At 39.0% G+C, this 27,789-nt stretch overlaps 1 protein-coding gene across 6 annotated transcripts in view; it reads right to left on the minus strand.

Moving 5' to 3' along the window:
- Positions 1-9,265: 9,265 nt before the first annotated feature.
- The window catches only part of LOC146000507 (putative nuclear hormone receptor HR38), a 45,789-nt gene continuing 27,265 nt past the window's right edge, over positions 9,266-27,789 (minus strand). For 5 of the 6 annotated variants that reach the window (XM_083138276.1, XM_083138260.1, XM_083138243.1 and 2 more), the window contains 5 exons: positions 23,846-24,717; positions 21,345-21,861; positions 16,552-16,754; positions 14,202-14,380; positions 9,266-13,271 (listed from right to left, as the gene is read on the minus strand). In XM_083138276.1, the coding sequence (XP_082994402.1) occupies positions 13,015-13,271; positions 14,202-14,380; positions 16,552-16,754; positions 21,345-21,861; positions 23,846-24,717 (2,028 nt within the window). In that variant the 3' untranslated portion in view covers positions 9,266-13,014. The remainder of the gene's footprint in view (positions 13,272-14,201; positions 14,381-16,551; positions 16,755-21,344; positions 21,862-23,845; positions 24,718-27,789) is intronic. The other variant, XM_083138252.1, reaches the window with a different exon arrangement.

The following is a 27,789-nucleotide window of genomic DNA, read 5'->3' on the forward strand; positions in this document are numbered from 1 at the left end:
AGACAAACAGCAAGTAAGGAATTATGATAACATCACAGTTTCCCTAATTGAAATCAACTACCGCCGACTTCCGTGGCGGAGTGGTTAACACAGTGCACTACGACGCCATGTGTACCGGTTTCGAGTTTTTTTGGGAGTGTACGATCATAAATTTCATCATCCTGATCTTCGCGATTAGTCTAAAGTGTAAGAAAATCGAAGTAAAAGAAACCAAATCAATCCATCAAAAATCGACAACATAAACAGTGCGAGATAAGCAAATCCAAACGCTTTAGATTTGTACACCAGTATTATGGACTTCCCTGTGGAGTAGTGGTAACGTCGTTGTCTTCTAAATAAGGTGTCCAGTGTTCGATACCAGATGGAGGCACCTAGTGATTCAGATTTTTCTTCTATATGTACGCCCATTTCCAATTAACCTATCTGTGCAAAAATGGACGTAAAACAAAACTCAGGCTCAAAGTAGCAATATGAACAATTACAAGTTAACTTCAAAAACATAGCCGCGGTAGTTCAGTCGTTAGGGTGTATGACTACCATGTGAGAGACCCGGGTTCGATCCCCGGCGGGGGAGAACAGGGATTTTTTTTTCACATTTTCAAGCGGCTCCGGCTCCCACCCAGCGTGGTATAAAGTGGGTACCTGTAGGAAACTCTGGGGGATAAAGACGGCCAGGGGCGCCTTCGGCCGTGATCAAGAAAGTTTGGGGTCATATCTCTACACCCCCTTCAAGACGTGGTGCAAAGCAGAGGGAGGCACGTTACTTTACTTTGCTCCAAAAAACATTATTGTACGAACATTCATGACACACGGCTTTTTAAATAATAGCAATTTAAACTTAAGAAAGAGACTTCCAATTTCAACTGTCCATTCACTAATTTGCTCTACGCAACATTTCTGTTCGATTGTTCTGTAGTTTTAAACATTCTGAAAGGACGTAGCCAACCAACAAAGGCAGAAATACCGATTGTGAAGCTGCCAGAATTATAGAGATGCAATCATGCAAGGCACCGGTTTATCCTGAACTGTTAGGCTTCCCAAAACTCAATAAAGCATGGTTGGTTGCGTGCATATCAGGTGGTGGTGGCACTACAGTCCATCCAAGACCCTGGCGCCTTTCAGAATCTTCCACCATCCATCTCTATTCACAGCCTTCCTTCTCCAGCTCCTAATTCCAAGCAAACTCAGGTCTTCTTCTACCGAAACAACCCACCTTAAAGTTGGTCTTCCTACTTTTCCCCTGCCATCCATATTCGTAAATGTGATATTTTTTACACACATGTTATCTGGCATTCGGTATACATATGCCCTAACCACCTTAGCCATGCAAGTTTAATTTCCTTCACAATTTCTATATCTGATAAAGCTACTACAGTTCCTTATTACATCTTCTTCTCCATAATCCATTTTCATATATCGGACCATAGATCCTCCTCGGAATCTTCTTTTCAAAACTTCCGATCACTTACTAAGCTTTCTTGGATATTATCCATGTTTAATATTTATACATTAAAATAAGTCTTATTAACGTTTTGTATAGTTTCACTTTTGTTCTGCTGTTCTGGGACTTCAAATGTTGTCTGAGTCCAAAATAACTTCTATTTTCCATACTTATGCTGTTTTTAATATCTGTAAAAATATCTCCCTTTCCCGTTATACGATATGCGTCAACATGTTTAAATTCCTGAACTCTCAAAAGAGAGCCCGTTAACTTCAAAAGTTACAGTATTAGTTAGTAGACACTTTTTTTTAGCTGCATTTGTTGCGAGCCCATTTTTTTCCTGTAGTGAGAAGGTTAGTTACAGCTTCACGTAATGCTCTTCTTGTTCTGGCTATATCATCTGCATATGCCATAATTTGCACTGATTTGTTTATTATGGTTCCACTAGATTCTATGCCTGCTTCCCCGACAGCTTCTTCTAATGCAACATTGAATAGCATACATGACAAAGCATCCCCTTGATGTAATCCTTGTTTGGTTTCAAATTCTTCAGTCAGCTGGTTTCATAGTTATACTCTACAGCGCACTTTTTTAGGCTCCTCTTCTACTAAGTATATTAACGTATGTGTGATGTCAGATTCCCTCCTGGCCTACCTTTGCATTAAGATCTCAGAGAATTATTCTAATATCATATAGAGGGCAGGAATCATAGCCCCTCTCCAATTTATCATAGTGGGCATCATTTTTCATCTTCAGGTTTATCTGGTGCGTGGGTTGTTACCAAGCTCTAGTTATGGAATTCTCTTCTAACTCTTAAAATACAGGTTCTGTCATCTATCGCCTTAAAATCCATTACAAGATTTTTCTACTTCTTTATTAAAAACTCTGTTCCAAATTCATGTCTCTCTCCACAGCTATAGTATATTGCTGTGTCTTTCTGCTCCTACACATCCTTCCCAGTCCACCTTACTTCCTGTAAAGCAAGCTTTTTATTTATTGAACTCTTCGATACGGTTTTTTAGTGTTGTTCAAGTTCTGTATAGAGATAATGTTCCTAATCTCATAACCTTTTTTCTGCCTGTTCGTCTTGCATATTCCAGTCCGGCTCTCTGATTTGAAAACTTCTCAACTGCTTTTCTTTTTACTGGGAAGAATGGTCAGTCCCACGCCAAAACCCCAAGCTTGGAAGCCCAGGCATTTTCGTTGCGCTTTACTCCCCTAGGGAGGCTGGCTTCGCTACGACTTCGGAGCCCTCTCTGCCCCTTTGGTTTTCTGTCAGTGTATCCTTTCCTTAGCCTTCGGGGATCCCTCCCCTCCCTGCAAGGCAGCAGAGGCAGTGCTTATTTGATGGCGGAACATTATGTCACAGTGCTGTCATTGAGCTTTTATGGGTGTTAATGAGGATGGCCCTGCCAGAGATCATCCTCCCCAAACCCTTGTAACACTTCCGCCTCGGTCCGGGACTGCTTATTTGACATTGCCTTATTCGCAGCTAACCACCATATCTAGTGGCCGTTCGCTATCCGCCACCTGCGACCCGGCCGGTAGCTGAGGCTCACCCAGGGAACTTTCTATGATCAAGACTGTGAATTGTTGAATTAAATTACTACACAGAACGAATCTGAAGTAAGCTCCTTATAGTTCGCATTTCATGTGTTTGGACATTTTTGGCAGCACTAGTTCTAAATTCTGTAGCAAGTTTCAGAATTTCTGTTTTTAATGACACAACCAATTTTAAGATTCGTGCGCATTATAATATTATACAATAACTTAGGCTTTAAAAACTCGTATTTCTAAATCTTCTACCCTTTCTAATAATGAACCCAACAATTTTTAAGAATAACTTTTTTCTTTGTCAATAACGACAGTAAACGTTAATTTAGAGTGAAGATATATTCATGGATCGTATGCAGTTCCGATCTTTTAAGGGTTACGGTTCTCTTATTTTATATTAGGATCCTATTGCATATTGTTTAAAGGAACCGACAAATGGTATTTATCTACACCCAAGAAAAGGTTGCTGAATGAACAAGACTTAATCTCCAATTTATTTATTCTTTTTTGCAGAATTTTAGATTATCTCAAAAACAGTTTATAAAATTAATCAATTGACTGGTCAAGATAAATCATAAACTAACAAGAAAAATAGAAGAAGATCTACATCAGATCGAGAACGTACTAAAGTACATTGGACGTGGGAACCTTATGCGAGATATAGGGGCCTCCCTGATGGCGTAGTGGTAACGTCGCGCCTTGCAATCAAGGGGTCCAGGGTTCCATACCCGGTGGAGGCACATGGCGGTTCGGATCCCACTATAAACTGTAGGTCCAGTCCCAATTAGCTTATCTGTGCATAAAAGTGGACTTTAAACAGAAACTCAAAATTATCTTATGCGATATATTGTTTTTTATTAGTTTTGAATGAGTTTACAATCATCATGCAGATATATATAAACGTTTCTTAAGTTTAGCCAGTGAAAGCCTGGAGAGAAAGAAATAACATTTTTTAAACATTTCAATCACAATAACTAAATCACAAGAACATTCATTTCGTACGAAAATCACGAAAGTTTCTGTGCGCAATTAGTCCTGTCCTTTGGCGTATTGTCAAAAATAAGAAACGCAAACCAAAAACTTCTTATTGATTCTCGGCTCCTAGATACTACCCGTCTTTAGGTTGGAATATCTAGGTTAGTCCATTCACTAAGCCTGGCGGGTTAGGAATGTGACGTCATCGGTAGGAGGTTGTGACACTCTTTGGAGATTGAAAACTCTGATAAGTTCACTAAACGGATTTTCTAATTAAAATTGTCTATGACATAGTTAATATTTTTCGAAGTAATAACAGTTAAGAAATCTTAACAATTGAAACACATAAAACCTTAAACATGCAGGTTTGTTACAGCGAAGAAAACCAATTCTCAAATAAAAATCATTATGTGCCATTGATATTTTCTTAATGACTTGTGTTTTGAGTTAACTTTATTTGTTAACATGATAGGTTGTATGGTATACACTTTGTTTTCACTTTTAGTGATGCACAGCGTTCGGTTTGATTTTCTTAACAGTACTAGAGGTCTCCCACGTAGCTAAATGGTTAGCGCTCTCGTCTCGGGTTGTATGCTCGGTGAGGACACCAACATTTCGTTGTTGACTTGGGATCGTGAGGAATCTACTTCAAAATAAGAAGGAGAGCGGGCTCTGAGGTCCAAACCCAAAGAACAGCGACGATAGGACTCGATGCGCTGACCACGCATCACCCAATTAAAATGCTGTTTCACAGACCCTGGCCCTCATAGGGCTGTTTTGTATTCATAAATAATCCTATACTTTTTCCTATTTTTCTCTACATTCCTTTCTTTTATCCAAGGATTGTTAGTTTTATTTCAAGTACATGAGAAAAGGTTCCGGTGTGGGAATACTATTACGTACCACGCCAGTTCTAAGTACCTGCAGGGCCTAACAGATGGCGCAGTGGTAGCGTCGTGGCCTCGTAATCAAGGGTTCCTGGGTTCGATACCCGGTGGAGGCACATAGTGGTTCGGATCCCACTTTAAAATGTAGGTCCAGTCCCGATAAAGTGGACTTAAAACACCAACTCAACTCAACTAAGTACCTGTATTTGTAATCTGTATTTGGCATCGCATTTCTGTCGCAACGATGACGAATAATTATGTTTACGTGAAATTGATGTACAGAGATAAGCAGAAGTCAGGCATGGATTCGAATCCGCAAACTTCTGTGTTGATTTTATGATCTGAATCGACCACCCAACGTACACGACAACCTGGGTGGCTCCAGGACACTCCTCAGTCGAGATAGATTCTCGAGTTTTGTTTTAAGTCCACTTTATGCACAGATACTCGTAGAGTAATCGGTTTAAAATGGGATCCGAACCACTATGTCCCCCCAGCGGGTATTGAACCCGGGACTCCTTGATTACAAGGCGACGACGTTAAAGATAAAATAACTCTCCTTGCCTCCTCTCCCCTTCCCCAGTTTTGTCACCGAATCGCCGATACTGGTCATAAGTTTTCGGATAGTTCTGAGTTTCGCAAAATTAAAAAAATTTTCAAATTTCCTTTATTTTCTTATAACAGAACCATTGAACAGCCACGATAATTCTATGTCTAGAAAATAATATATTAATGAATTGAATTATACGCATTATAAATTATTATTACAATAAAGAATTCTAAATGTTAACCAAAAAGGAGAGAGAGAGAAAAAGAGAGAGAGATAGATTTTCACCTGGTAGCCAGTAGCGGCGATTGGATGCCAAGAATGGGGACAAGGACAATTTTATTTCTATTAGTAGACAAGTTTGAGTTTGGGTTTTTGTTTTAGGTCCAGTTTTATTCACATATAGACTAATTGGGACTGGATTAACAGTTTAAAGTGGAATCCGGACCACTATGTGACTCCACCGGGTCTGGGAAGACAATGCTTAGCATTAATAGGTCATAGTGCAGGAGCAAAAGTGGAGAGGGGCAACTGTCCCCATGCCCTCCAATCGCCGCCACTGCTGGTAGCCTTGCATCAATGGTTATAAAAGTAAAAGTACCCAGTATTGCAGACTGCAAACTTCTGGAGACTGCCTTTCTACACAAGAAACACATTCATTTATGCAAGGACAAAATTGAAATTATTACAAGTTTGAAAAATCGTCGATGTTATTTTCTTAGCTTTTTATAGGTTCACATTTTAAAAAAATCATAGCTAGAGGGGGGGGCATGGCCCCCGTGACCCCTCCCCTGGGTACGGGCCTGGCTGGAAGAAAGCAGAGTGTGCCATCGGTCAGCCTGCTGATGTCCTCAGTGTTGCGAACTGCAAGATTAAGTGTCCAAGTGTACTGTATGCTGTCATCGATGATGCAAATCCACCAAGCCAAGCTAGTTAAAATTTATATTCATAAATAAACTATAAAGTTTCAAAACACAGGAGAAACACAAAAATATGACTGCTGACATACGGATGATATATTCTATGTGAAGATAAACGTTTCTGAGCGTTCGGTCTAGTAAGACAGCTAACGTGTCCATGGGCACATCCGCAAATAGAGTTGGTAAAACTTGCTGTCCGCGGTCACACTTATTCAAGCGCTTTGCGATGTTAAAAGTTACTGTTTTTCAGGCGGGTGAATTTCCATTTGTTTGCTTCAAAAACTTTAGTGTTGACATTGTTTACTATTTATTACGGAAAGAACTACGTGGTGCCAAAGTAGATTTGTGAATATTGCAATGTGTGAAAATCTTGAATATTGTTTCACTCATCCGCGATCGTCTGTTGCATTAAATACGTTTGACAACAGACCAACTGAAATTCCAAAAAATGAACAACTGCGCCAGGACATTCATCTTTCCCTTAGACCAGTGGCGGCTCGTGGTCTGGCTCTATGGGTGTGCACTGCAGTCTATCGTTCAGAAGTGTTATACCACCCCTGTGAAATACTCACACCCGTTTTTGCGTACATAATGAAGCTTATATTGCCAACCCAAGATTTGATCACCTTTCACTGAAAATGGGGTTATGACAGAGTTATACGAATTTCATGATTTTTTTCACACGAATTTCTTTACAAATTTCAAATATTTCGGAAATTATCCAGAAAATCACGAGAAGAGCGATGTTATTGGGCAGTATGTAATTCAGCATTCGATAACCTGAGACAAAATCCCTCAAAACATAGAGATACCGATCTACAATATCAATACTAATGTCGATGTGCAAAATATTTCGTAAAAACGTTTCCCCCGCTCTGTTGATATTAATGAACAAGGAGAATATAACATTGGCGTATGCCAAAGAAGCCGATCCAAGTACCACATGGAGGAAATCAGTTGTAATATATCTAGCTATTGTTTATTTCTAATGACAGACTGATCAAACCAAGAAAATCAAGCGAAACCAAGATAATAATAAATGTTAAAGCAAATAACAGTACTCATTAAGTTCACACTGCGCTGCTTCGTAATCATACTTCAGAATTTTCCTTCCCTTCCGCCGTATCCATATATTACTGGAGTTGCTACAGGCTTTGTAGCTAACTTCCCTCCAAAAATTCAATAACGTTAATTCTGCTTTCGCTATGTACAGTTTTCCTATTAATCATGAAATCAAACACTTTGCACTGAAACAAGAAAGACCTTTTGACAGCGTTAAATAATTTTGTAACGCAGTAACAGCCACACAATGCGAAACAGCTGACTATTTGATGCACGCTCCCTCATCGCGGGTTGATAATTCGGCTACTGCGCCACAGATGCCATTTATTTTAACCAAGATGCACGAAGCAAAGGCATTCTTAAAACACCCGTTTTGGTTTCAGTTGCCCTCTCCTCCTTTTCTTCCCCTGTTATGCTCGAGACAATATACCATCGAAATTTTCCTTTCATAAAAAGAAAATCCCTTAATTTGCGATGATGTATGGGTTGCATCGACTCCGTCACACGATCTCCAATGGAATGGGTTTGCAACACTACATTTCCTCGCACACAGATCGCTGCGTTCACAGCCTTCCTAAATGATGCAACCTCCCCTCACACGGCGCTCAAGCCAAAGCACCCAATCAGCGTCCTCTACGCGACTGCTGCAACAGCGTCATAGGGAGCGAAACTACCATTGTGTGCCCCGATCGCGGCCTGGCCTACGCGGGTGTTGATATCATGGATCACAGACATCTCCACCATCTCTCTTGGTGGAGCGGCGTGGGAACACTTGATGTTTCGAAGGAGATAGAGTTCAATAAATAAGTATAATAATAATGATTTGCATTACAGATTTATTTGGGTGCGCACGTGCGAATGTTCGAATAGGCAGAAGCCGCTACTGCCTTAGACGTTATGGAAACAGTATCAGGTAGAGTGCTATTTTTTTCATTATAACGTACCATGTAGCAGCAATGAATTCTTGGTTTTCTTAATTCTTCGGGATCTGCTTCCCCAACGAAAAATGTCACCGCATGCCACTGGTATAGACGTTAGGATTCTAGCGCTTATAGCGCCGAAACTAAGTTCCTTCAAGGTGATGTTTATTACAAACATAGAAAAATTACTTCTTTCATAGGATCCGCCGTCTTCAGTGCAAAAGCTGACGGGTTGGATCTTGATGGGGGCTAAATAAAATCGGCGTCAAAACATGTCAATTGACACAAATATGTTGACTGCAGTAGTATATTAAACTGCATTAACTGCCAAAAATTCATTAATACACACAGAAATGCATCAAAGGGTACTTTTATAATCTGCTCTTCCTTGTGATGCACTAAAATGCATCATTTGGGAAGATCAGAGACAATAATTTCCAAGAAACGAAAATGACACGTTTAACTGTGCCAATTGATGCAGCAAAAGTGCATACGTTTTAATTTGATGCATTTAGAGTTCTGTGTGGGGAGAAAACTGGAGAGTTACTAGAAAAGAAAAGGTGCTGGCACCCATCTCGTATGCCAGAAAACAGCGGCAATGGGAGTCGATGCGCTGATCACAGAATGAAACCTGCTTGATAGGACTTAACCCTCAAAGGAGAGAAATATAATGCAATAAAAAGTTATGGTATAAGACTTGGTTTACTATATATCATCTATACGAGGGGTCCCGGGTTCGATACCCGGTGGAGGCACAAGTGGTTCGGATCCCACTTTAAACTGTAGGTCCAGTCCCGATTAGCCTTACTGTGCATAAAGTGGACTTAAAACACCAAATCAAACCAAACCAATATCATCTATACGCGACAGAAATACACCCACCTTCAATTTTAATAAAGCAGTGCTAGTGTTACATTTAAGGTGTATAAAGAAAAGAATCATTAACATAATGTAAAGCTCTTTTATTTATTTATTTTTCTTAACAAGAGTCGAACATTCATGTAGGGTATAGAGACAATGTGTAGTAACGCTACTACACGTTTGTAAAATAGTATATAAGAACATTATTAATCATATAAATATATATCATATATATATGCATGACATTCTGTATATCTTGTTACTGTTGAAAACATGACCGACCAACTGTTTTTGAATACCCATGTATCTATAGAAAAATGGTGACCAAAAGTTCAAAGAAATAATACTTCCCATTTTATATTACATAGTAAGAGAATAAATTATACTGAGTTAAGTCTTACAATCTACACGTACTTACTGTTTTTGACCGACAAATAAAGTGGAAAAACACACACAGACAAAACGCTATACATATCTTTGGTATATTAAAAAATGTCATAAAGGACAATTTACTTGGACAATGACACATCTCACAAGGACAATGATTATCACAGAAGCACTAAAATACAGAATGTGCAAAGAAGACATTGTTTCTGTTGTGTTAAACAGAGTTATGACCGGTACATAAATTGGTAGAAAATTAAAATAAAACAGAACACATTCGAGATAAAATAACAGTGTTTACCATGATATCAAACATTTTACCTTCGTGGTAAATCTGTTTGCATTTACGATAATCAAAATAACTTGCTTCGAACTAACTCACAAAAGTATTCCGTAAAACACCCGTACAATAATGGTAAAATTATGTACTTTCTTTTATCTAAGTGCAAAAAACTACTGTATTTGTACACATTACACAGGTAGAAAAATGAAAAGATAATTTTTCGAGGGAAAAAGCCATTGATATTTTCATATAAAATTCGTGGTTTCTTCAACACCAAATATTTTAAAGTGCTGGTTTGTGCACATGCTATCTGTCTATATGTACGTGTATATTTTTCACAGGAACATGGGGAGAATTATTTCCATCAATATATATATATATATATGTATATTACACGACAGTACTACAATATTTACACACACACACACACACACACACACACATACACATATCCATACATACATAATATAAAGCAAGCAGTTGTTTCCTAGAAAGCCTTTCGAACAGAAAATAGAGTATAAAATAACATCATTATGTTGAATGCATGATGTGCAGTGCCACAATTAAGTACAAAAGTAAAAATACTAAACTGGTTGGTAGTTTATAAAATAATATAGTAGTAATTAATATCTGCATTTCTAATGTGAAGACATTTGAAGAAATATGGCACTCAGAATGGCAGCTAATAGGAGGGAAATTTGCTGCTATTTTCATTATTCAAATAATAATAATAATTCGGAACATGATGAAATGCACTTGATATCAATTTCTAGACTTGTTGCTGCTTATTAGAAAGTAAAAACTTGATGAATTTTATTTGTGTGAAAAGACTTTGATTATTTAAATAACTTAGAATAAATATTGGAAATAGTTTTAGTGTATTAAATTTAACTTAAAACCATCAAGTACCAATGCAAAAAATATTTATCATGGATAAATACACACTTGTCATTATGTAATATTTCATTTATGATTTTCTCACGTTTCTAATGATATTCCTACATGATAATTTATAATATCCCTATCAAATAATAAATAAATAAATTCTTCTATATAAGTTGTACACACAGGCGTTTCATTGTTCAAATTGATTAAGCATTTCGAGATCACATTACATGGCTATATCGTTAACATACATAAATCATGGGATATCTCATTCTGTTGTATACTGAGCGTGCATTTCTTTCTCTTTTACATGTGCAGACTTACCAAATTACACAGAAACAACAGTATTATATCATAAACAATGACAATAAAAGCAATGTGGTTTATCAGAAATTTCTCTCTTGCACGTACATTAAAATATGACATAAATTATAGCTATTAATTTAAAGATTTTTCCACAACACTAAGACGAAACACCAAACCGACTTGAAAATTAAAATGAAGAAGAATTCACACACACAAATCTATATTTTCTTCTTTTTTCTTATATGCACTTCTCATGTGACACGTATGAAATTTTAACAATATGTACCCTCTCATTTCATAGATGTCTTAATGGCACATACCAACAATTTATGAATATTTAAAAAAGGCAGCTTCCGAAACACAGTTTCCACTTTCAATGATGATATGATGAAGATATGGAAATAATATTTTGTAAGAATAATAACTATATTATCATTACTTCTGCTGGACACACATTCCAATCAACAAACACGCACTGGCAGCATAGTAAAGTTTAAAGTTTATACCTATATCTATCTATATATATATCTGTATTTTTACTTCTCAACTTCATAGCCAAAATATATATTTCAGCGAACTCTTCGAGAAGGTTTCTTAACACCTCAGAGCAAATAACAAATCACGTGACGTGCTCTCAACAAAGAACATGAGAAATGTCACGAAGCACCTATAAAGTTATTTTTTAAAAAATTCTGTTTGTTTTCAAAATTATTTGTGCAAAGCAGCCAGTTCATGGTGAATAGTGTTGATACTGAATGTGTTAATAACACCTCTCCAGAAACAGAAATATACACAATCACACAACGATGTCTACACAAGTTGTCAAAATGTAAAAATAGAAGGAAATTTACCGAACATGCTTGTTCACTGTTCAAACTTTGCATTTGTGTAATGATGATGTAGTTATTCTTCATAGAATACGCTCTGACCTGCAGAATCATACGTCTTTTTTTTATTCTTCAGCGCATGACGTCACTTATCATGATCCATTGTCATTATTTTGAAAGCAGTTTCTTCATTGTTGTGACTATCCTAACAATGCTTCTAACGACGACACGTGCATAAGAACGGGCTAGCAATGAAAGTGTTCGTTTTGTGTGCCCTACGCACGAACACAGTCGAGGAAACCATCTATTCAGATCAAACAAATGCAGAATAGATTTTGCTAAAGTGATTTCTTTTATTTAAAAACCTTTTAATTAATGTTAAATTCTTTGGCAAATTCTGATTACGAAATTCATGTTATACTCTATACTCTTCACTTTAGCAAACAGGATATAAGTATCAAATTAATCTTATAAAGTTTTAGTGCCTTCTTCTTGCAGACACATTTGTCATGTATACCACCAGAACGCCGGCTGCTAATTGCCCTGTACCGAAGGACATTCTCTCAACAAGAGATGGGACGTATCAGTTTCTAAGCGCAATAATCACATACCTAAAAATAAACATATGTACACATCTTCACTGTAAGTCACATACGTTGCATCAGCCTCATCATTAGTTCCCTTTCTTAACTCTTCAACGATTTTTTTTAATATTTACAATTTCTTACATAACTAATATCTATATGTACGTATATACAAATATATATTATTTTTTACTCGTAAAAATAAAGGGGGGAAATAAAAATGTATCTACCTTGACTAGCACTTGTAGAACAGTTCCAACTGTCATAATTTTAAATCTTTCAGTCTTCTCTAGATAAGCCCTTGACACCACCGCTACTTCAGTAAAGTCAGGCAAGATATAACAATAGTAGTAATAGCAAGTAATAGAAACTACTATTGCTACTTTTGGCAGAGAATAATACTCAGTAATAGGACATCGTGGTGGGGGGCTTCAGTGATGCGAAGGGCTTAGTTCACGAATAACGTACCCCGACAACACTATATACACTCTTTCACTTGCACAGCCAACTTAAAAAATGAGTTTTTTTCTTTGTTATGGGAAGTTCAGGATTACGATGGCACTTCTTATGCTTTCGCTTTAGAAAGGTAAGCTGGCGACAAACATGTTTTCTATTAGAGGTGGTGCCGGAACGAGGTCCTCGAGCTTCAGGTAGAATATCCTCTGCAGACCCTGGACGCTGAGGGACCGGAGTTCCGGCAGCTTTCCAAGGAGACGGGAGAAGTAGTGAGGCTTCTTCTGCGCCTCTGCATTGTAGGTCACGTGATCCCTCAAAGAACCTATTATTTTCATTTGAAGTTGTTCCACTTTCTTCGGATCCTTCAACCCGTGCCTTTCTGCAATAAGAAAAACAGCGGATTCAATTATTAATTGATGTAATCACTTAAACAGGTTCATATGACTATCTTAATGCCAACTCAAAATCATGTATAAAAGTAGCTCAATTTACACGCAGGTATCCAATTGAGAAGTAGGCAAAAAATACAACATTGGATAATTGGTTAAAAATAATGATTGCATGCTAATACAGCACCGTTGTTACTATAAGTTGTTACTAGTGTTCAGTTCAGATTTTGGTTGTAGAAATGCTCATCAAGTCGTCGTTCTATTTCTAGTAAACAAATATGGAACATTCGCCATCTTGAAACTTTTCAATCAAATTAATTTAATACAATACCAGACATGTCAACAAATATAAATAGCAACTTTAAAAATCCCCTAATATTTCTAAATTTGCGCCAGTTATCTTGATCGCAAAATTTAAATATGGCTGTCATGTCTCTAAACTAAACATCTATTCTATGTAAAAGGTAGAAGTGTAAACTAAGATATATTAGAACACACTCAAATATCAACGTCGTACACCAGACACTACATTCTTCCAGGAAACGAGGCTAATTATGTCTTGCTCCTATCACCAAGCATCTTCATCGTAGTGATTAAAGTGATTAGCCAAAAGAGACAGCAAAGCGACGTAAGAAGGAAATAAATACCAGCTAAGAGGTATCCTGTAAATTCTCTGAGTTTCGTTCAACGTGGGTAAAGGATGGACACACACATACACACACACAAACACACACATCGTTACTGACAACATTCTGGACGTACACATGTTCGTGTTCTACACCTTGAGATCGGTGTATAATCATACGGTCATGGGTTCAGACTCCACCATAAGCGTCTCCATTTCCTTTGGAAACTAAATATAGTTGATATAGTGATGATATAACTAAACTATAGTTTTGTTGCACATAACACTGACTCACCTGTGATGAGTGTGAGAGCACAGAGACAGGCGAAGGCGGAGATGTCAATCTCCATGGCGTGTAGAGAGTGGCAGAACTCCAGAATAGCGTGGAGCCAGTCGCCAAAACTCCTTTGACACTGCTGTTTGTCCAAGACCACACCGTTGCAGAAGGTTAACTTCGTATCGTCTGGCTTGATTCTGAAATTACAATTATCATAAACTTCAAAACACGCATCTCAACACAATCGAAAGTGTATTTATTGTACAAACTACCATCCCTCAAGAAGTTATGTCATCAATGTTGTTGTTGTACCTTAATTTACATAATTGTATAATATGTGTACGTAGGATTCTATCTATCTCATCGTTTCAAAACTTTTCCAACTTAACCTGTTGATCAAATTGTTTATAACGAAATGGAACTCTCTAAGACAAAACACTTATGCAGCTCCATAATATATTAGGCTATGTTGTGCGTAATTAATTTAACACATTTAAAATTCAGTTAGGTTACAATAACTAACACGTTAGGCAATTACTATTTACAATAACTTTGAGTAATGTGGAGTAACTAGAGGGCTCCAGTCAAGTGTGGCACAATATTACACCAGATAGTCTCATACTTATACACTGTATAAATTTACGTTGCTTTTCTCCTAGTTTTGTCTAGTTTGTCTAAATAATTCGATGCTATTCTTCATGTGAAGTTATCAAAATGTTGCTATCTTCTACACTAGCTAAACTAAAATAAATTTCGATGTATGTACATACTCGAAATCATATTGCTAACTTATAAATCATCTGCGAAGTAGATTTGATTTCAATACAGGAATTCAGATAGTTATCGTTGTTCGTGTTTTGATCACGATTTATTTTATTGTGGCAACTTATATCAGGCACTACAAAAAACGAACTACGTGTTTGGCCCAGTCTCCAAACAAAGAAAATAGTGCGCAACAAAAAACTAAACTTATGAGCTACTTTTTCGAGGGTAATTACAGTGGATGAAAAAATCAAGGAAGTTAATACAAGTGTTTGCTTATTTATCAACACTTTCCCTAGCGATTAGTAAAAGTTCGCTCTAAATCGAAGCAAACTTCGTTGTTGTAATATTTCATTATGGAAACTTCAAGTTTGTATTTTGTTGCAAATACAAGTTGAGAAATAGTTTAATCAAGATCTCCAGACCATCTTAAATTTGCTTTGCAGAAAGACGTAGGGACTATCTACTGGAGGTCACGTGATGAAACGTACATTAATAATGAATAAGAGCACCAATGTTTCCCCTAAGTCGTCCGTGAGGCTCACAAAACTCTAATAAATATTTCACTTTGCGTGAGTGACCAATTATCTTCGCATCCAACGCTTTCCAATTGACGTATATTCTTCAGTTTTCAATTTAAGCTTGCGTGTGTGTCTTTAAAATATTGATAGCTTTGAAGAGTCTCAAAATGCTTCATAAAGCATGAGGAAAGTTGGTCATTTTTCCCTTCATAAAAGCATCATGACTTGAAGGAGGGTTTGGGTCGTTATGTGAACTGATTGGTAAGTTATGATGAAACCAGCTACTATATTAACCCGAGAGCCAAGCATTTTTAAGATAAACAAGGAAAATTCGTAGGTCAGGTTATTATGAGAATTATTCCTCAAGATACTAAAGTTTCACAAGGTGGAGTAATAATAATTTTTTCACACAGTAATTATTTTTCAAATACAACCACGGACAGCACAACATGAAAAATGGCTGGAAGATTCTGCAAGTGAAACTTCATATTGAAGTCTCTTTCGTTATAATTTATAAAGAGTGACCAGTGTTTTGGTATTATTACCAAACTTACAAACAGTGATTTACTCACACATATCATATGTGGCGAAGTGGTTAGCACAGCGCGCTACGACGACAGGGCAAAGGTGTTCTTTGTGAGTGTCCCTTCATCAATTTAATCATATCATAACTCAAACTCGCGATTAGGCAAAAGTAGCAGAAAAGCGACGTAAATAACATAATTCAATCAATCATCATTCATCCTCATGGTCGCGATTAGGCAAAGTGGAAGAAAAGTGATGCTAAGTAACAAAAATCAACAACAAATCACCACCTGAACATGCTCCCATGTTTCCCCCAACCTCCTACCTAATTTTTATTCCAAAAGCCAAATTTATTGTTATTTTGGCTATAAATTTATATTTAACCCCACCCCCCTATCCCGTCGATGGTAAATTTTGGATAATTCCCTACTTGCAAATGAATGGTTCAAACATCTTCAAAATGATGTTACGAATTCCTACGTCCCTCAAAAGTACCACGGATTGTGAATTGAATTTTGAGAGGATTCAAAACCCTTAGCACAAAGACTATGATAGCGTACCTATAGGCTAGCCTCAGCACGAAGAGCTCCAGAGATGCTGACTGGAACAATAAATCCTGATCTTCTCTGGAGAGATCTGAGAATCCAGGGATCTTCTCTGCGAACGACTTGATGACGTCAACGGATGTCGTGAGCAAATTGTAGAACTGCTGAATTTTCTCCGCTTCGCTCATTGGTGACTCGTTAGGAGTGGGTTCACGGTACTGTAAAGAAAATAATAATTATCATTATTGTCTAATTGGAACTTTAAAAACGTAGAAATCAATAAAATTGCATTTCTCTATAATTTCTAACGGTACATATAAAGTAGCTGGACGTATCTCCACGCGGGGTGTAATGGGTGATCGTTTCTGAAAACACCCAAATGTCAGGATCTCACTCTGGACTGCATTTTGCAGGTGTCTGGGTTCTATATTCAGGATAATCTTCTGCAGGACTTTCATGGTGTTTCGACCATGTGTATTCATCCATCTCATCCCATCACCATTTATCATCATCGTTGCAATTATCCAAAGGTGGCAAAAAAGCAACATAAAGTAACCCATTTCAAACAATCAATGTAACATTAAGCCAACGCCACACTGTAAAAAGTTGATTGGGAGATGACGGTATAAGACCGTCAATTTCGGTTACCTTTCAACTGCCGTAAAAATGACCATACCCGTTTTATGAAGTAATAACGGCCATTAGGTAGTTCCACTAATTAATGTAACTTTAATGACTCAATCGCTAAAAATATATTAAACATAATTAATAATCATTATCTATCTTTACGAATGATAAAGTATTCAAATTTAAATAAACAACTGTCGTATAGTGGTAACCCTTGTAAAGAAGAGGTGGCGGGTTCGATAACTGGTGAAGCCACAAACTGGTTCATTTCCTACATTAAACTGCAGGTATGTTAAAGTGCTGCAGCAAGAGCGAGCGCGTAATAGTTCGCGCGGACGACGCTAGATAGCGTAGAGAGAGCTCCTCGCTCGCCATGACGTCACGAGTGAATGACGCTCGACCAGGCAAAACGAGCGGCATTCACTGCGAAGCCCAGTAGTACACGTTTAACCGTCATTTGTCTGTGGCAGTGGGCCCTCGAATATGGATCGTGAAGTGAAAGACGAACTTAAATTAACACAGTCATTATATCTTCATGTTAAAATGTAATTTAGTCTATCTTACCAACACAGCAGGCACGTATCCAGAGGGGGGCTTAGGGGGCTCGAGCCCCCCCCGAAAGTTTTAGGTTTACACTAGATAAAATGAGGTTTTTTGTTTCTTGTGGTGTGAAATAAAATAATGTGTCAATAATTTAAGGAGAGAAATAATTATCGAGGCAAGACGGAGAAACTTCCGTAACCCTGTTATTGATAATAGCACGTATCCAAGATGGGGCACAGGGGGCTCAACCTTCTCCCCAGGAAATTTTTCAGTTAACGTTAGATAAAATTAGGTTTTTGGCTTCTTGAATAATGTGAAAATAATTTAAGGAGAGAAATAATGATCGAGGCAAGATGGAGAATGTTTTATACCCCTGTCATTGTTAATAGAACGTATCCAAGGTAGGGATGAGGTTGCTCGAGGGCCCCCCCCCCTCAGGAAATTTTTCAATTTACACTAGATAAAATTAGATTTTTGACGTCTTGAATAATGTGAAGATAATAAATTTATAAATCTGAGAGAAATAATTATCGAGACAAGACGGAGAGTGTTCTATAACCATGTTATTGTTAATAGCATGTATCCAAGGTGGGGTTGAGGTGGCTCGAGTCCCCCCCCCAGGATTTTTTTTATTTTACACTAGATAAAATTACGTGTTTCTTTTTGAATAATGTGACGATGATTTAAGGAGATAGACAATTATCGAGACAAGACGGAGTGTTGATAATATTGAACGTAAACTTTTCTTGCTCTTTCGGTGTTGTCGCAGCGCACTTGAGCACTATAGAGACTTGTCAGCATTTGGAAGCTGCACGACAAAAGTAGCGCCACATGTAGGGCGATTCGTTGTAATTTCTAATCTCTGGAAGGTGGGAGAGGGTACGTTCTTGAATGAGAGAAGGAGTCCACTACTGGCAATATTAACGAATCGTTTTATCTGCGGAACGTTCTAGAATATAATGAGGATATAAATACGCGAATTCAATATTTCGGTTGATCTGTACAAAGAATCGGTTAATGAGATTTCAGAGGTAAGTGTGACAATTCATACAGTCGATTAGTGATCAGTCAGCGTCCTCTGGTTGCTTTATAAGATATAGTGATTCGAAAATGAAGACACTGACGACAGTAGAACTTCCGTGGCCTCAGTGTAGTGCTAGTTCGGGTCGAGGGCCGAAGAGATCAAGGCCTCTCTCTCTCTCTCGGGAATATTTCAGCAGTACCGGATATTGGAGTGGTTTATTACAACAGAAATAAGCTGCATAGATCAACTGAAAATCAAAGTTTTCAGTGATGATTTAGTTTTGCCAGAACTAAATTTCGTATATGCAATGCGAGAATTTCATGGTATAAAAAAAATACTTTTGTTTAAGCCTACTGGGTTCGAAACACGTTCAAACACTTAACTACCATAAAGAGACAGCCGAAAATTTTATGAATGTCGAGAAGAGAAAGGAAGGTGTTGCATATGTAGACATTTTAGGCGGAAATTGCAGGCTCTACCAGGACCAGAATCAGGACTCTACCAACTGAGCCACCTAGCCATCCTTGACTTCAACCGATTTTTCGTTAAAATGTCTACATAGTACATGTCCTGTGTATATCAAATTGTAAGGTGTTGCTTGTATAGTGAACAAGCACAGAGAATATAGGAGAGAAGAAAACTGAGGAGCATTCTCACCGGTTGAGGAGAAATTTTTTCTTATGTGGTCAACAAGAGTTACTACTTCGAGCTGACAATGACAGTGGCCTAATAAGGGAGATTTCACACCGTGTCGCCTGAGGATTTCACAAGTCGGAATTAGGTTTGTGCAGCCTTTTGTGTCGCTACGGTGTGAAACGTTGCTGTTGATTGGCCCATTCCAATCGACATGTATCGCGTGTCCTTCGGTCTGAAACCTTCCTAAGTCTTGAAAATCCAAGTCACAAGGATGGAAAATTAGGGCCTTGTTAAGGTTAGGTGTGAAGGCAGGCATACGACAACACCCTAAAGGATCATATCCAAACCTGCTGGAAGAACGCATCTTAATCTCCAATACGGAATGATAAAACTTCTGGCGAGTTGATTTTAAAAAAAATGTGTCCAAGATAAAGAGTGGCGTGCCCAGGATTTTCGGAAGGGAGAGGGGTTACGCATACTATTTTTGGTGGTCAGTCCTGATTTTGTCATTTATTTCCTGTCTCTGACGTTCTTCTTTTTTTTTTTTTAAAAAAAAAGTAATACTGGGCCAAATGGGGTTATGACCTCACCAACCCTCCCTTGGTCACGTCACAGGAGATAAATGAGTAAGCATTTGATCATACTGGGAGACGAAACATTAGATGTGTTGGGAACGGAAGGGTTTTCACTGTGCATTAATTGTTTCGTGATCCAGCCGTATTCGAGAAGACTTCCTTTGTTTCGTGCCGATATATGACAAGACAGCGGAAGCTGTGACAGGCATTTTTGAACACTTGTGAGTGCTAAGGCCTGAATCTGAACAATTTGATGGGTTTCGGCTTTTAACAGAGCTGCAAACATGGGAGGACAAGACACGTTAGTGGTGTTCAGGCTCGAATCAGCGAGAAACATTCGAGAGCTGTCTGCGTCCAGTTCGCAGCCCACAATTTGAATCTCGCGTTGTCGAGTGGATTGTCCATCCCGTGCATGTGTAACAGCTTCGTAAAACACTCAAAGACACCATAGATGTTTTTATGCCTGATGAGAAGAAATGGACAAACACACATACTGAGAAGGTTCCGGCACACAATGTTAATGCATGGAAACAGAGGAGTCGAGTGGTAAAAAATGTTCCGATTTCACGTTCTGATTAAAACGACAGCCTTACAGTGGCGACGATTTAAGGGATAGTTGCTCCTAATTTTTTTGCCTTAACATTATGGCCTCTTAATGTTATGCTGTGTCTACCAAGAGAAAGTAAACTTTCCTTGCACCGTCCTCCGCCCCCCCCCCCCCCGGTTTGGAACCCAATTGCTACCACTGGTCTTAAATATACAATTGTGAGGTTCTTACTATACCCCTTAAAAATGGCGTTGAGCCCCCCCCGAAAGGAATTCCTGGATACGTGCCTGCAACACAGCGATATGTGAAAATGAAATGGATGATTGTGGGCTGAATATTCTACATTATGTTTCTACGATTATTGTCCCATTAAAATTATAATCTATTGCACACGCCCATGGGCGTAAATTGGAACCTAACTAATCACGGTGGGAAGGACAAAACTTGGGAGTTAACTTTGGGGGCAGAATGAAAATTGGGACTTAACTTCACTTAAGTGAACTTAACGGGAACAGATTTTTCCATTCCATAAAAATAGCATCCAGTACTATTTTCCAAAAAATCCTAGACTTGTGCGCATATATATATATATACACACACACTCTTCAATACTTTACTCTTCAGGCCCCAGATAGTTAAGGAAATTATCCGTCAGTTTTAAATTTAGTAACCATGACATTTTTTGAAAGGTAAGTGCCCCCCTTGCCTCCTCCAAGTTACGCCCAATCGTAGCACGCTCAGGGGTGGGGACTAGAACGATTACGAGCGAGCGAAAGTGGTCCCGTGCAGTACTCTAGTACATGTGCACTAAGTTGACTCAAACTGAACTTCAATCTTCACTTGAAAGCCTATTTACCTGTGAGTAGTCGAGGTTGGCGAGATCAGGTGTGGTGTCCACGTGCGCACGGACAAGGGCAGTGATGAGGGACACGGGAGGGGACGGCGGCGACTCCTGAGGAGATTTGGGCTTGGAGGGCAACCGCCCCCGCCGCCCCTTCAGCGAATCCGTCCTCACCACCTCCTTGACCATCCCCACCATCAGGCACTTCTGGAACCGGCAGAACTGGCACCTGTTCCTCCGCCGCTTGTCCACGGGGCAGTTCTTGTCCGCCAGGCAGACGTACTTGGAGCCCTTCTGCACCGTCCGCTTGAAGAAGCCCTTGCAGCCCTCGCAGGTCCGCACCCCGTAGTGCTGGCACGCCGCCGTGTCCCCGCAGACTGCGCACAGCTGGGACGGGGACTGGGGGGCCGGTTTGGAGGTCGAGGGCTCGGGGGCTCCTGGCGATGATGATGCTGATGAGGACGTCGGGGTGGCTCCCACGGTGGACGTCGATGCGGTCGAGGATGTGCTCAATCTCAACTTGGATTCGCTGCTGCAAAGAAAGAGAAACCTTGTTGTTACTTCTGGTACATATGACTACTATGTGCATTATTAGTGGCTAACGCTCCGTTCAGCAACTCATAATACCAGGAAGAATTCATAGTAATCGTGGCGATTGGGTTCCAAAACTTGGGCGACAAGAACACTTTACTTTTCCTTGATACATAAGGTTTAGCATAGTGTGGGAACAAAAATGGCAACAAGTGGGGGGGGGGCAACTACCCCTCTCGCCCCCTAATCGCCGCCACTGGTAATTCCTGTTGTCAAAATAGCTTCGTACCAGCTTTCAAAATAAGCACTGGTTATATCTGTTTACTGGTGGAGGCACATCGTCATTCGGATTCCACTTTAAATTGTAGGTCCAATCCCCATTAACCTATCAGTGCATAAAGTGGACTTAAAATAAAAACTCAGTATATATTTACCGCAAGGATGTACAGTAAATGTAAATTCCAAAGAATGGTTCGAAGGAACAATAATTTCTCAGTGCTCAGGTGAAATTACAAAATATTTACTAAGTTGCTTCTTCAGATAAAAGTGACCAAAATATACCGCATAAGTGTTACATAGGAAAGAAGGAAATAACTGGTTCATAATACCAGAACTACAAAAGGTAGGTAAAATTAAACCCCATGAGAATTCTCTCGGTGTATATGGAAAGAAATGAATATCAAAGGCGAAGAAAGATAGTTACTTTCAGAAATTCTGGAGATCAGCGAAAAGGCAATATGAGCACGTTCTGAAAGCAAATGCAAAGATGAGAGTCTATGACGGAAGACCCAGAAATACGTGCGCCTGATCAGTAGGCAATCTGCAATGCAAGCCCTCTTGAAATTATATCCGAAGTATCGTTGACATTGCAAGGGAGAGAAAATGGGGAAATTTAAGAAATAATGAGAAATTATTACAGAGGAGAAATATTATAGGAGATAAGAACGAGTAAGTTCTGTACACAGTGAGATTAATTCAATAATATCCGTGGCTGTTATGTATTTGTAGCTTGGGAACGAATCGTAACTCCCGCAATTAGCAATCAACAAGTGAGCCGCTGAAGTCATCTAAACCCCAGCACCTATTGCTGTACACTGTTCGTAGGCTCACTAACTAGTCAGGCGCAATCAGCTGGAGATGTTCCGATTATAATCTAACCGTCCATGTCAAGATTGTGAAATAGACTCAAGGAGAAGAAAATGTCCATTCGTAAACTCGAGAATAAAAGTAGAATAAAGATTTGGCTGTTAAATTGAAGTCATGGCCTACTGCATCATTTGATACAAACATCACATATTTTTGATGGAAAATTACTAACGGAAATACAGAAATATATTTATTTTCCGTGTCATTTTGTTTCAATTCCGTATGAATTTATATTTCAATCAATCTGAACAGCCACACACGCCAAAGTAGTAGTTAGCGCAACACTTACAAAAGGCCTAATACGATCATCATGCTAATTGTTAAAAGGGGCGGTGGATGAATGCATAAAATTAAATATTATGTGAGCACTAACCTATTTTTATCATTTCTCTATGACACCAAACGATTATATAAATAGAACAGAAAAGTACATTGTAACTGAAGGATTGTTGCCAGTAGCGTGACAAAAATTTCTTCTATTTTGTAGGAGTTGGTGCTAGATTTAGTCATTTTTCTGCATTCGTCTTCCTCTCTCTTTATTCCCAGAAGAAACTGGCCATTAGAGAGAGGGGCATCGCTGACACCAACCCCTCTTGTTTCTGATGGTTGAAGTTGCAACAGTGTTCGAGTGGTGATCACATATGCATAGCTATATGCATCCCCAATAAATAATTCAGTTCTATTTTGATCGCTGCAACTAATTATAGGAAAGTGACAAAACAGGTTTTTGTTTTCATTTGCTTAAGGAATATCTAGCTACGTAAACACCACAAATTACTGGCAAGATACTTAAATAAGCATCTGCCCTACTACATAGAGAACGCAAGGTGAAGACTTACCTAGCTACTTCCGTTGATCTCTGGACAGGTAGAGATGCTCTCCGCTGACGAGGCCCTGGCGAAGGCAAAGCCGTCGACGATTGTATCTCTGAGGGGAACGGAGGAAGGCTGTAGGTTTCTTGAGATATTTGCATTGGTTCGAACCCGGGACTTTGGGGCAATCCCGGAGGATAGTAGGGAGAGCCCGGGGGTTGAGAGTAGGCCTGCTGCGAAGGGGATGTGGAGGTCGTTACGTAAGAGGTCGACCCCGTAGCGTAGCCAATCTCTTTCCTTGCAAAGAAGGGCGCTCCCGTGCTAGATTGGCTGGGGTACTCGTACGGGGCGGGTCCCTGCTGGGAGGCCGGGCCCGGGTAGGGTTGATGGGCGGGTGGCGGATGAGAGATGTACTCCATGCCTCGGCTCTCGTCCATCTTGAACGAGAAGATGTCCGGGACGGGTTCTCTACCGCTGCGATATCTGGGCGAATATGTCTCCTGGAAGCTAGGTAACGGGGCGGGGCCGGATTGCGGAGGGGACGTACTGGGCCCTGGAGGAGGAGCCTGGACCCCGGGCGAGGAACAGGCTGGCAGTGGGGACTCGCTCGCATGCGCGGGAGAGCTGGAACCAGAAGTGGGCGTGGCGGAGAATGTGGTGACGCCCGTCTCGCCGCTCAGAAGATACTCCGGGTGGAAAACGTCGGGGAACGTCGTGGTCTCTCCGCTCGTCTCCAGGTGCTGATGCTGCCCGGCAGATCCAAAGGACGGAAGCTTGAAGGGTTCTTCGGGGGAGCCGACCGCCAGGCCACTCCCGGACAGGCTCTCCTCGCCGAAGGCTCCTGAAGGACCGTATGAGGCGGACAGCAAGTCGGTGAAACTGCTGGATCCAAACGTGGTCTGTTCGGGAGAGAAAAGGCGGGAAATATTTAATGAGCATCACTACGGCCATCTATTGGAGATTCTATTAACTATCCTTACCGCATGAATATCCTTAATCTATATTATACCCTAAGTGGAACTGCACAGAGGACAAATCTTCTGCCAAATCTCAAAAAACATCGAGACCAAACCAAGAACGAGTTTCGGTCGAGATATCAATAAAAATACATCTTCTGCTCTCGACGTTAAATTCAGTTTGTCTGCCTGAGAAATTGTCAGAAATAATGCAAACAACACTCTTGTTCCAGCAATTAGTTCTTAATTTTAGGTTAATGTTTTCGAAAAGAGAAAAGTCATAAATTCATTGAATGTGACGATACGGATTCTTTGCTAAATCTCAAAATATTCCTCCCTCTATTTTCCTCTTTCCAAATTAATCACTTCAGTGGTACTTCTGTACAATTAAAAAACAATTACTTGCGTATATACAGCAAATATAGAATAGGTGGCATAATAATACAGATGTGTAAACATAAAATACAATACACGTGTGCATAGATGAGTAATTCTTTGCACACATTGATACATTCTGGGCACTAAGAGGTTATGGAGTACGTCCAATTAATATACTGATGACAAGCTATTAAGCTTTAAAGTTATAGGGTAAATTAGTAAATAGAGGAACAAGTAAACTTCTCCAATTTTGATCCATATCAATCTGTTCATCTGTATTAAATTTAACTTTGATACAGCGTGTGTATTATCGTTGAAACTTATTTAGTTGATTATAACTTCTGTTCTCAGTGATGATGCAACATAAAAATCTTAAAGTGGACATTGTAAACATTTATATGCACAGCATTTGGTATTATTGTTATTAATACATATTTTCTAACATTTTGCCTTCCCTTCTTCCCACTTTTAACCAATTAAATATGACTATTATTGCGTCACAACCATAACAAAGATCGTTTAATGATAAAAATATGTATTGATACGTGTGCGTAGAGAATTTCAAAGCTTCTGGTAGACTGAAATTAAAGCAAAAGCTGCCACTTATAGCACGAAGGTAAAAAATTATAAAAATAATTGAAAAGATAAATAATAATGTTGTTACTGAAATCGATGTGACGTATCTCTTTATTTTCTAAGATTCCTTACAATGTGAAGTTCATACATATTTTCCAACGCGCCTTTCTTTAATTTGTTTAATAGGATTATACAGGGCGTCCGAAAATCAATGTGCTCTCTTTCCCTGGAAAGGAAAATATGAGAACATTGAACTTTCGTTGTGAAATACAGTGTATGGAAAATAAAAGTAAAAGAATAACTTCAGAACAAAACTTAAAATACGTGTAATCTGTGTCAAATATTTTAAATCAATAATGTTAATTAGGCAAGGTATTATGTATTTATTATTTTATCTTTATTGTTAATGAAATCAAATATATTTCAGTGTTCGTCCATTTATTCACGTTTATATTTTATTTTGCATAAAACTCAATATTTTTTAGTTATTTAGGTTTTATGTCAGCTTTCTTCCAAAGATTCAATTAGTCTATGACAAGAACGAAATAATTGCAATAACAAAAAAAAATCAAGTTATTTTTCCAACGGCAGTGTATTTCACATATAATTACATACCACTTGCCTTTGAACACAAAGGGGGCTTTAAGAAGAATAACATTTTAACAAATGATTATTAATCATTTTGTGGCAAGAGATTGAACATTCAAATGTTTCAAAATGTTGTATAGTATCTCCTTGTTCCGTCTTCTTGTTTCAATTTATTGATCACATTCAAATGTTCACAAAACGTATTGGTGGGTTAGTTACGTATACCTTCCCCAGCCTTACTAAAAAGCAGCGTATTTACGAGAGACTCCTATCGTATTAAAGCCGGACGGGGGGAGGGGGTTAAAGTATATGAATACTATAGAAGCTTGAAATGAAATATGCGAGTTCCTATGACATCACAAACTGTCACAAGCATAATTTATATGGATAAATCCAAACTTGGTTTTAATAATCAGCGTAAAATTTATTCAAATCTCAGTACAATTTCGTAACTAATTTCTCAAATTTTTAAGTTTTGCCTTTGCGTTCCTGTAGATGCATATTATTCTGTCAACGTACATAGGCTATAAAGATCAGAAAAAATATGCAGAAATATTTACTATACTCTGTCCCTGTAATCTCTGGAGCAAGCGAACGAAAACAAGTCTTGCGCAAGTAGTGACTAATTAAGGGAAATTAGTGCATGGAGGGGAAAACGCGACTGCCGTTAGCAACCGTTTTCAGCAGCGCACACTGCTTTTTCTCCTTTTCTACCGTTGAGCGTGGCCTTGCTCCACAGATCACTGAGACAGAGTGTTGATCCACGCATTGAGATAAACTTCTGGTCAGACGAAGAGTCCTATAGAATTGTAACCAAACACAATTATTGAAAAAAAGTTAAGACGAAAATGTCCAATACCAACGGACAAATCTATATGGCACTGGCTACCCCACTGCTTTGTGAATAAAGCCACAAATCAGTTTTCATTCTCACTGGGGTACATGGAGCGTGATAAAGTCAGGTGAGTAAAAAGCCAATGCCGTATACATTTGGCACCCGTCCTACACAAACACTTTAGCCACGTAAAGCTCAAACGGATAGCGCACAAAATCCACAGCCCAAGGCACACACAGGCACATACTCAGGACAATTAGTAGGCACAGCACACACAGCGAAGCCAAGACAAGAGGCAAAACGAGTACTCGGTTCGCAGTCGAGGATAGTGAAGTAGCAATGTTCAGACTGCACAACTGAGCCTAGCACAGCAAACATAGCAAGCGGACCTAGCAACTAGAGCCGAAAGCGCTCTGTAGCTACTATGGGATTGGGTGTGGTTGAAGTGCGGATCCGATGGGAGAGTTTTGTTTAAATATAATACGTCTAGTATCATTGGTGACTCAAGAGCTATATGGTTCTTTTTTCACATGTCAAGGTTATGGCGTCATGATTCTCGAAAACAAATGACTGTATATTAGTTTTTTCGTTTCACAACGCCTATTTATAGCAGCATATTTAACATGAAGGAGCCCTGC

The sequence above is a fragment of the Lepisma saccharinum genome, chromosome 1 (genome assembly GCF_977018435.1).
Source record: "Lepisma saccharinum chromosome 1, izLepSacc3.1, whole genome shotgun sequence".
Classification (NCBI taxonomy): Eukaryota; Metazoa; Arthropoda; class Insecta; order Zygentoma; family Lepismatidae; genus Lepisma; species Lepisma saccharinum.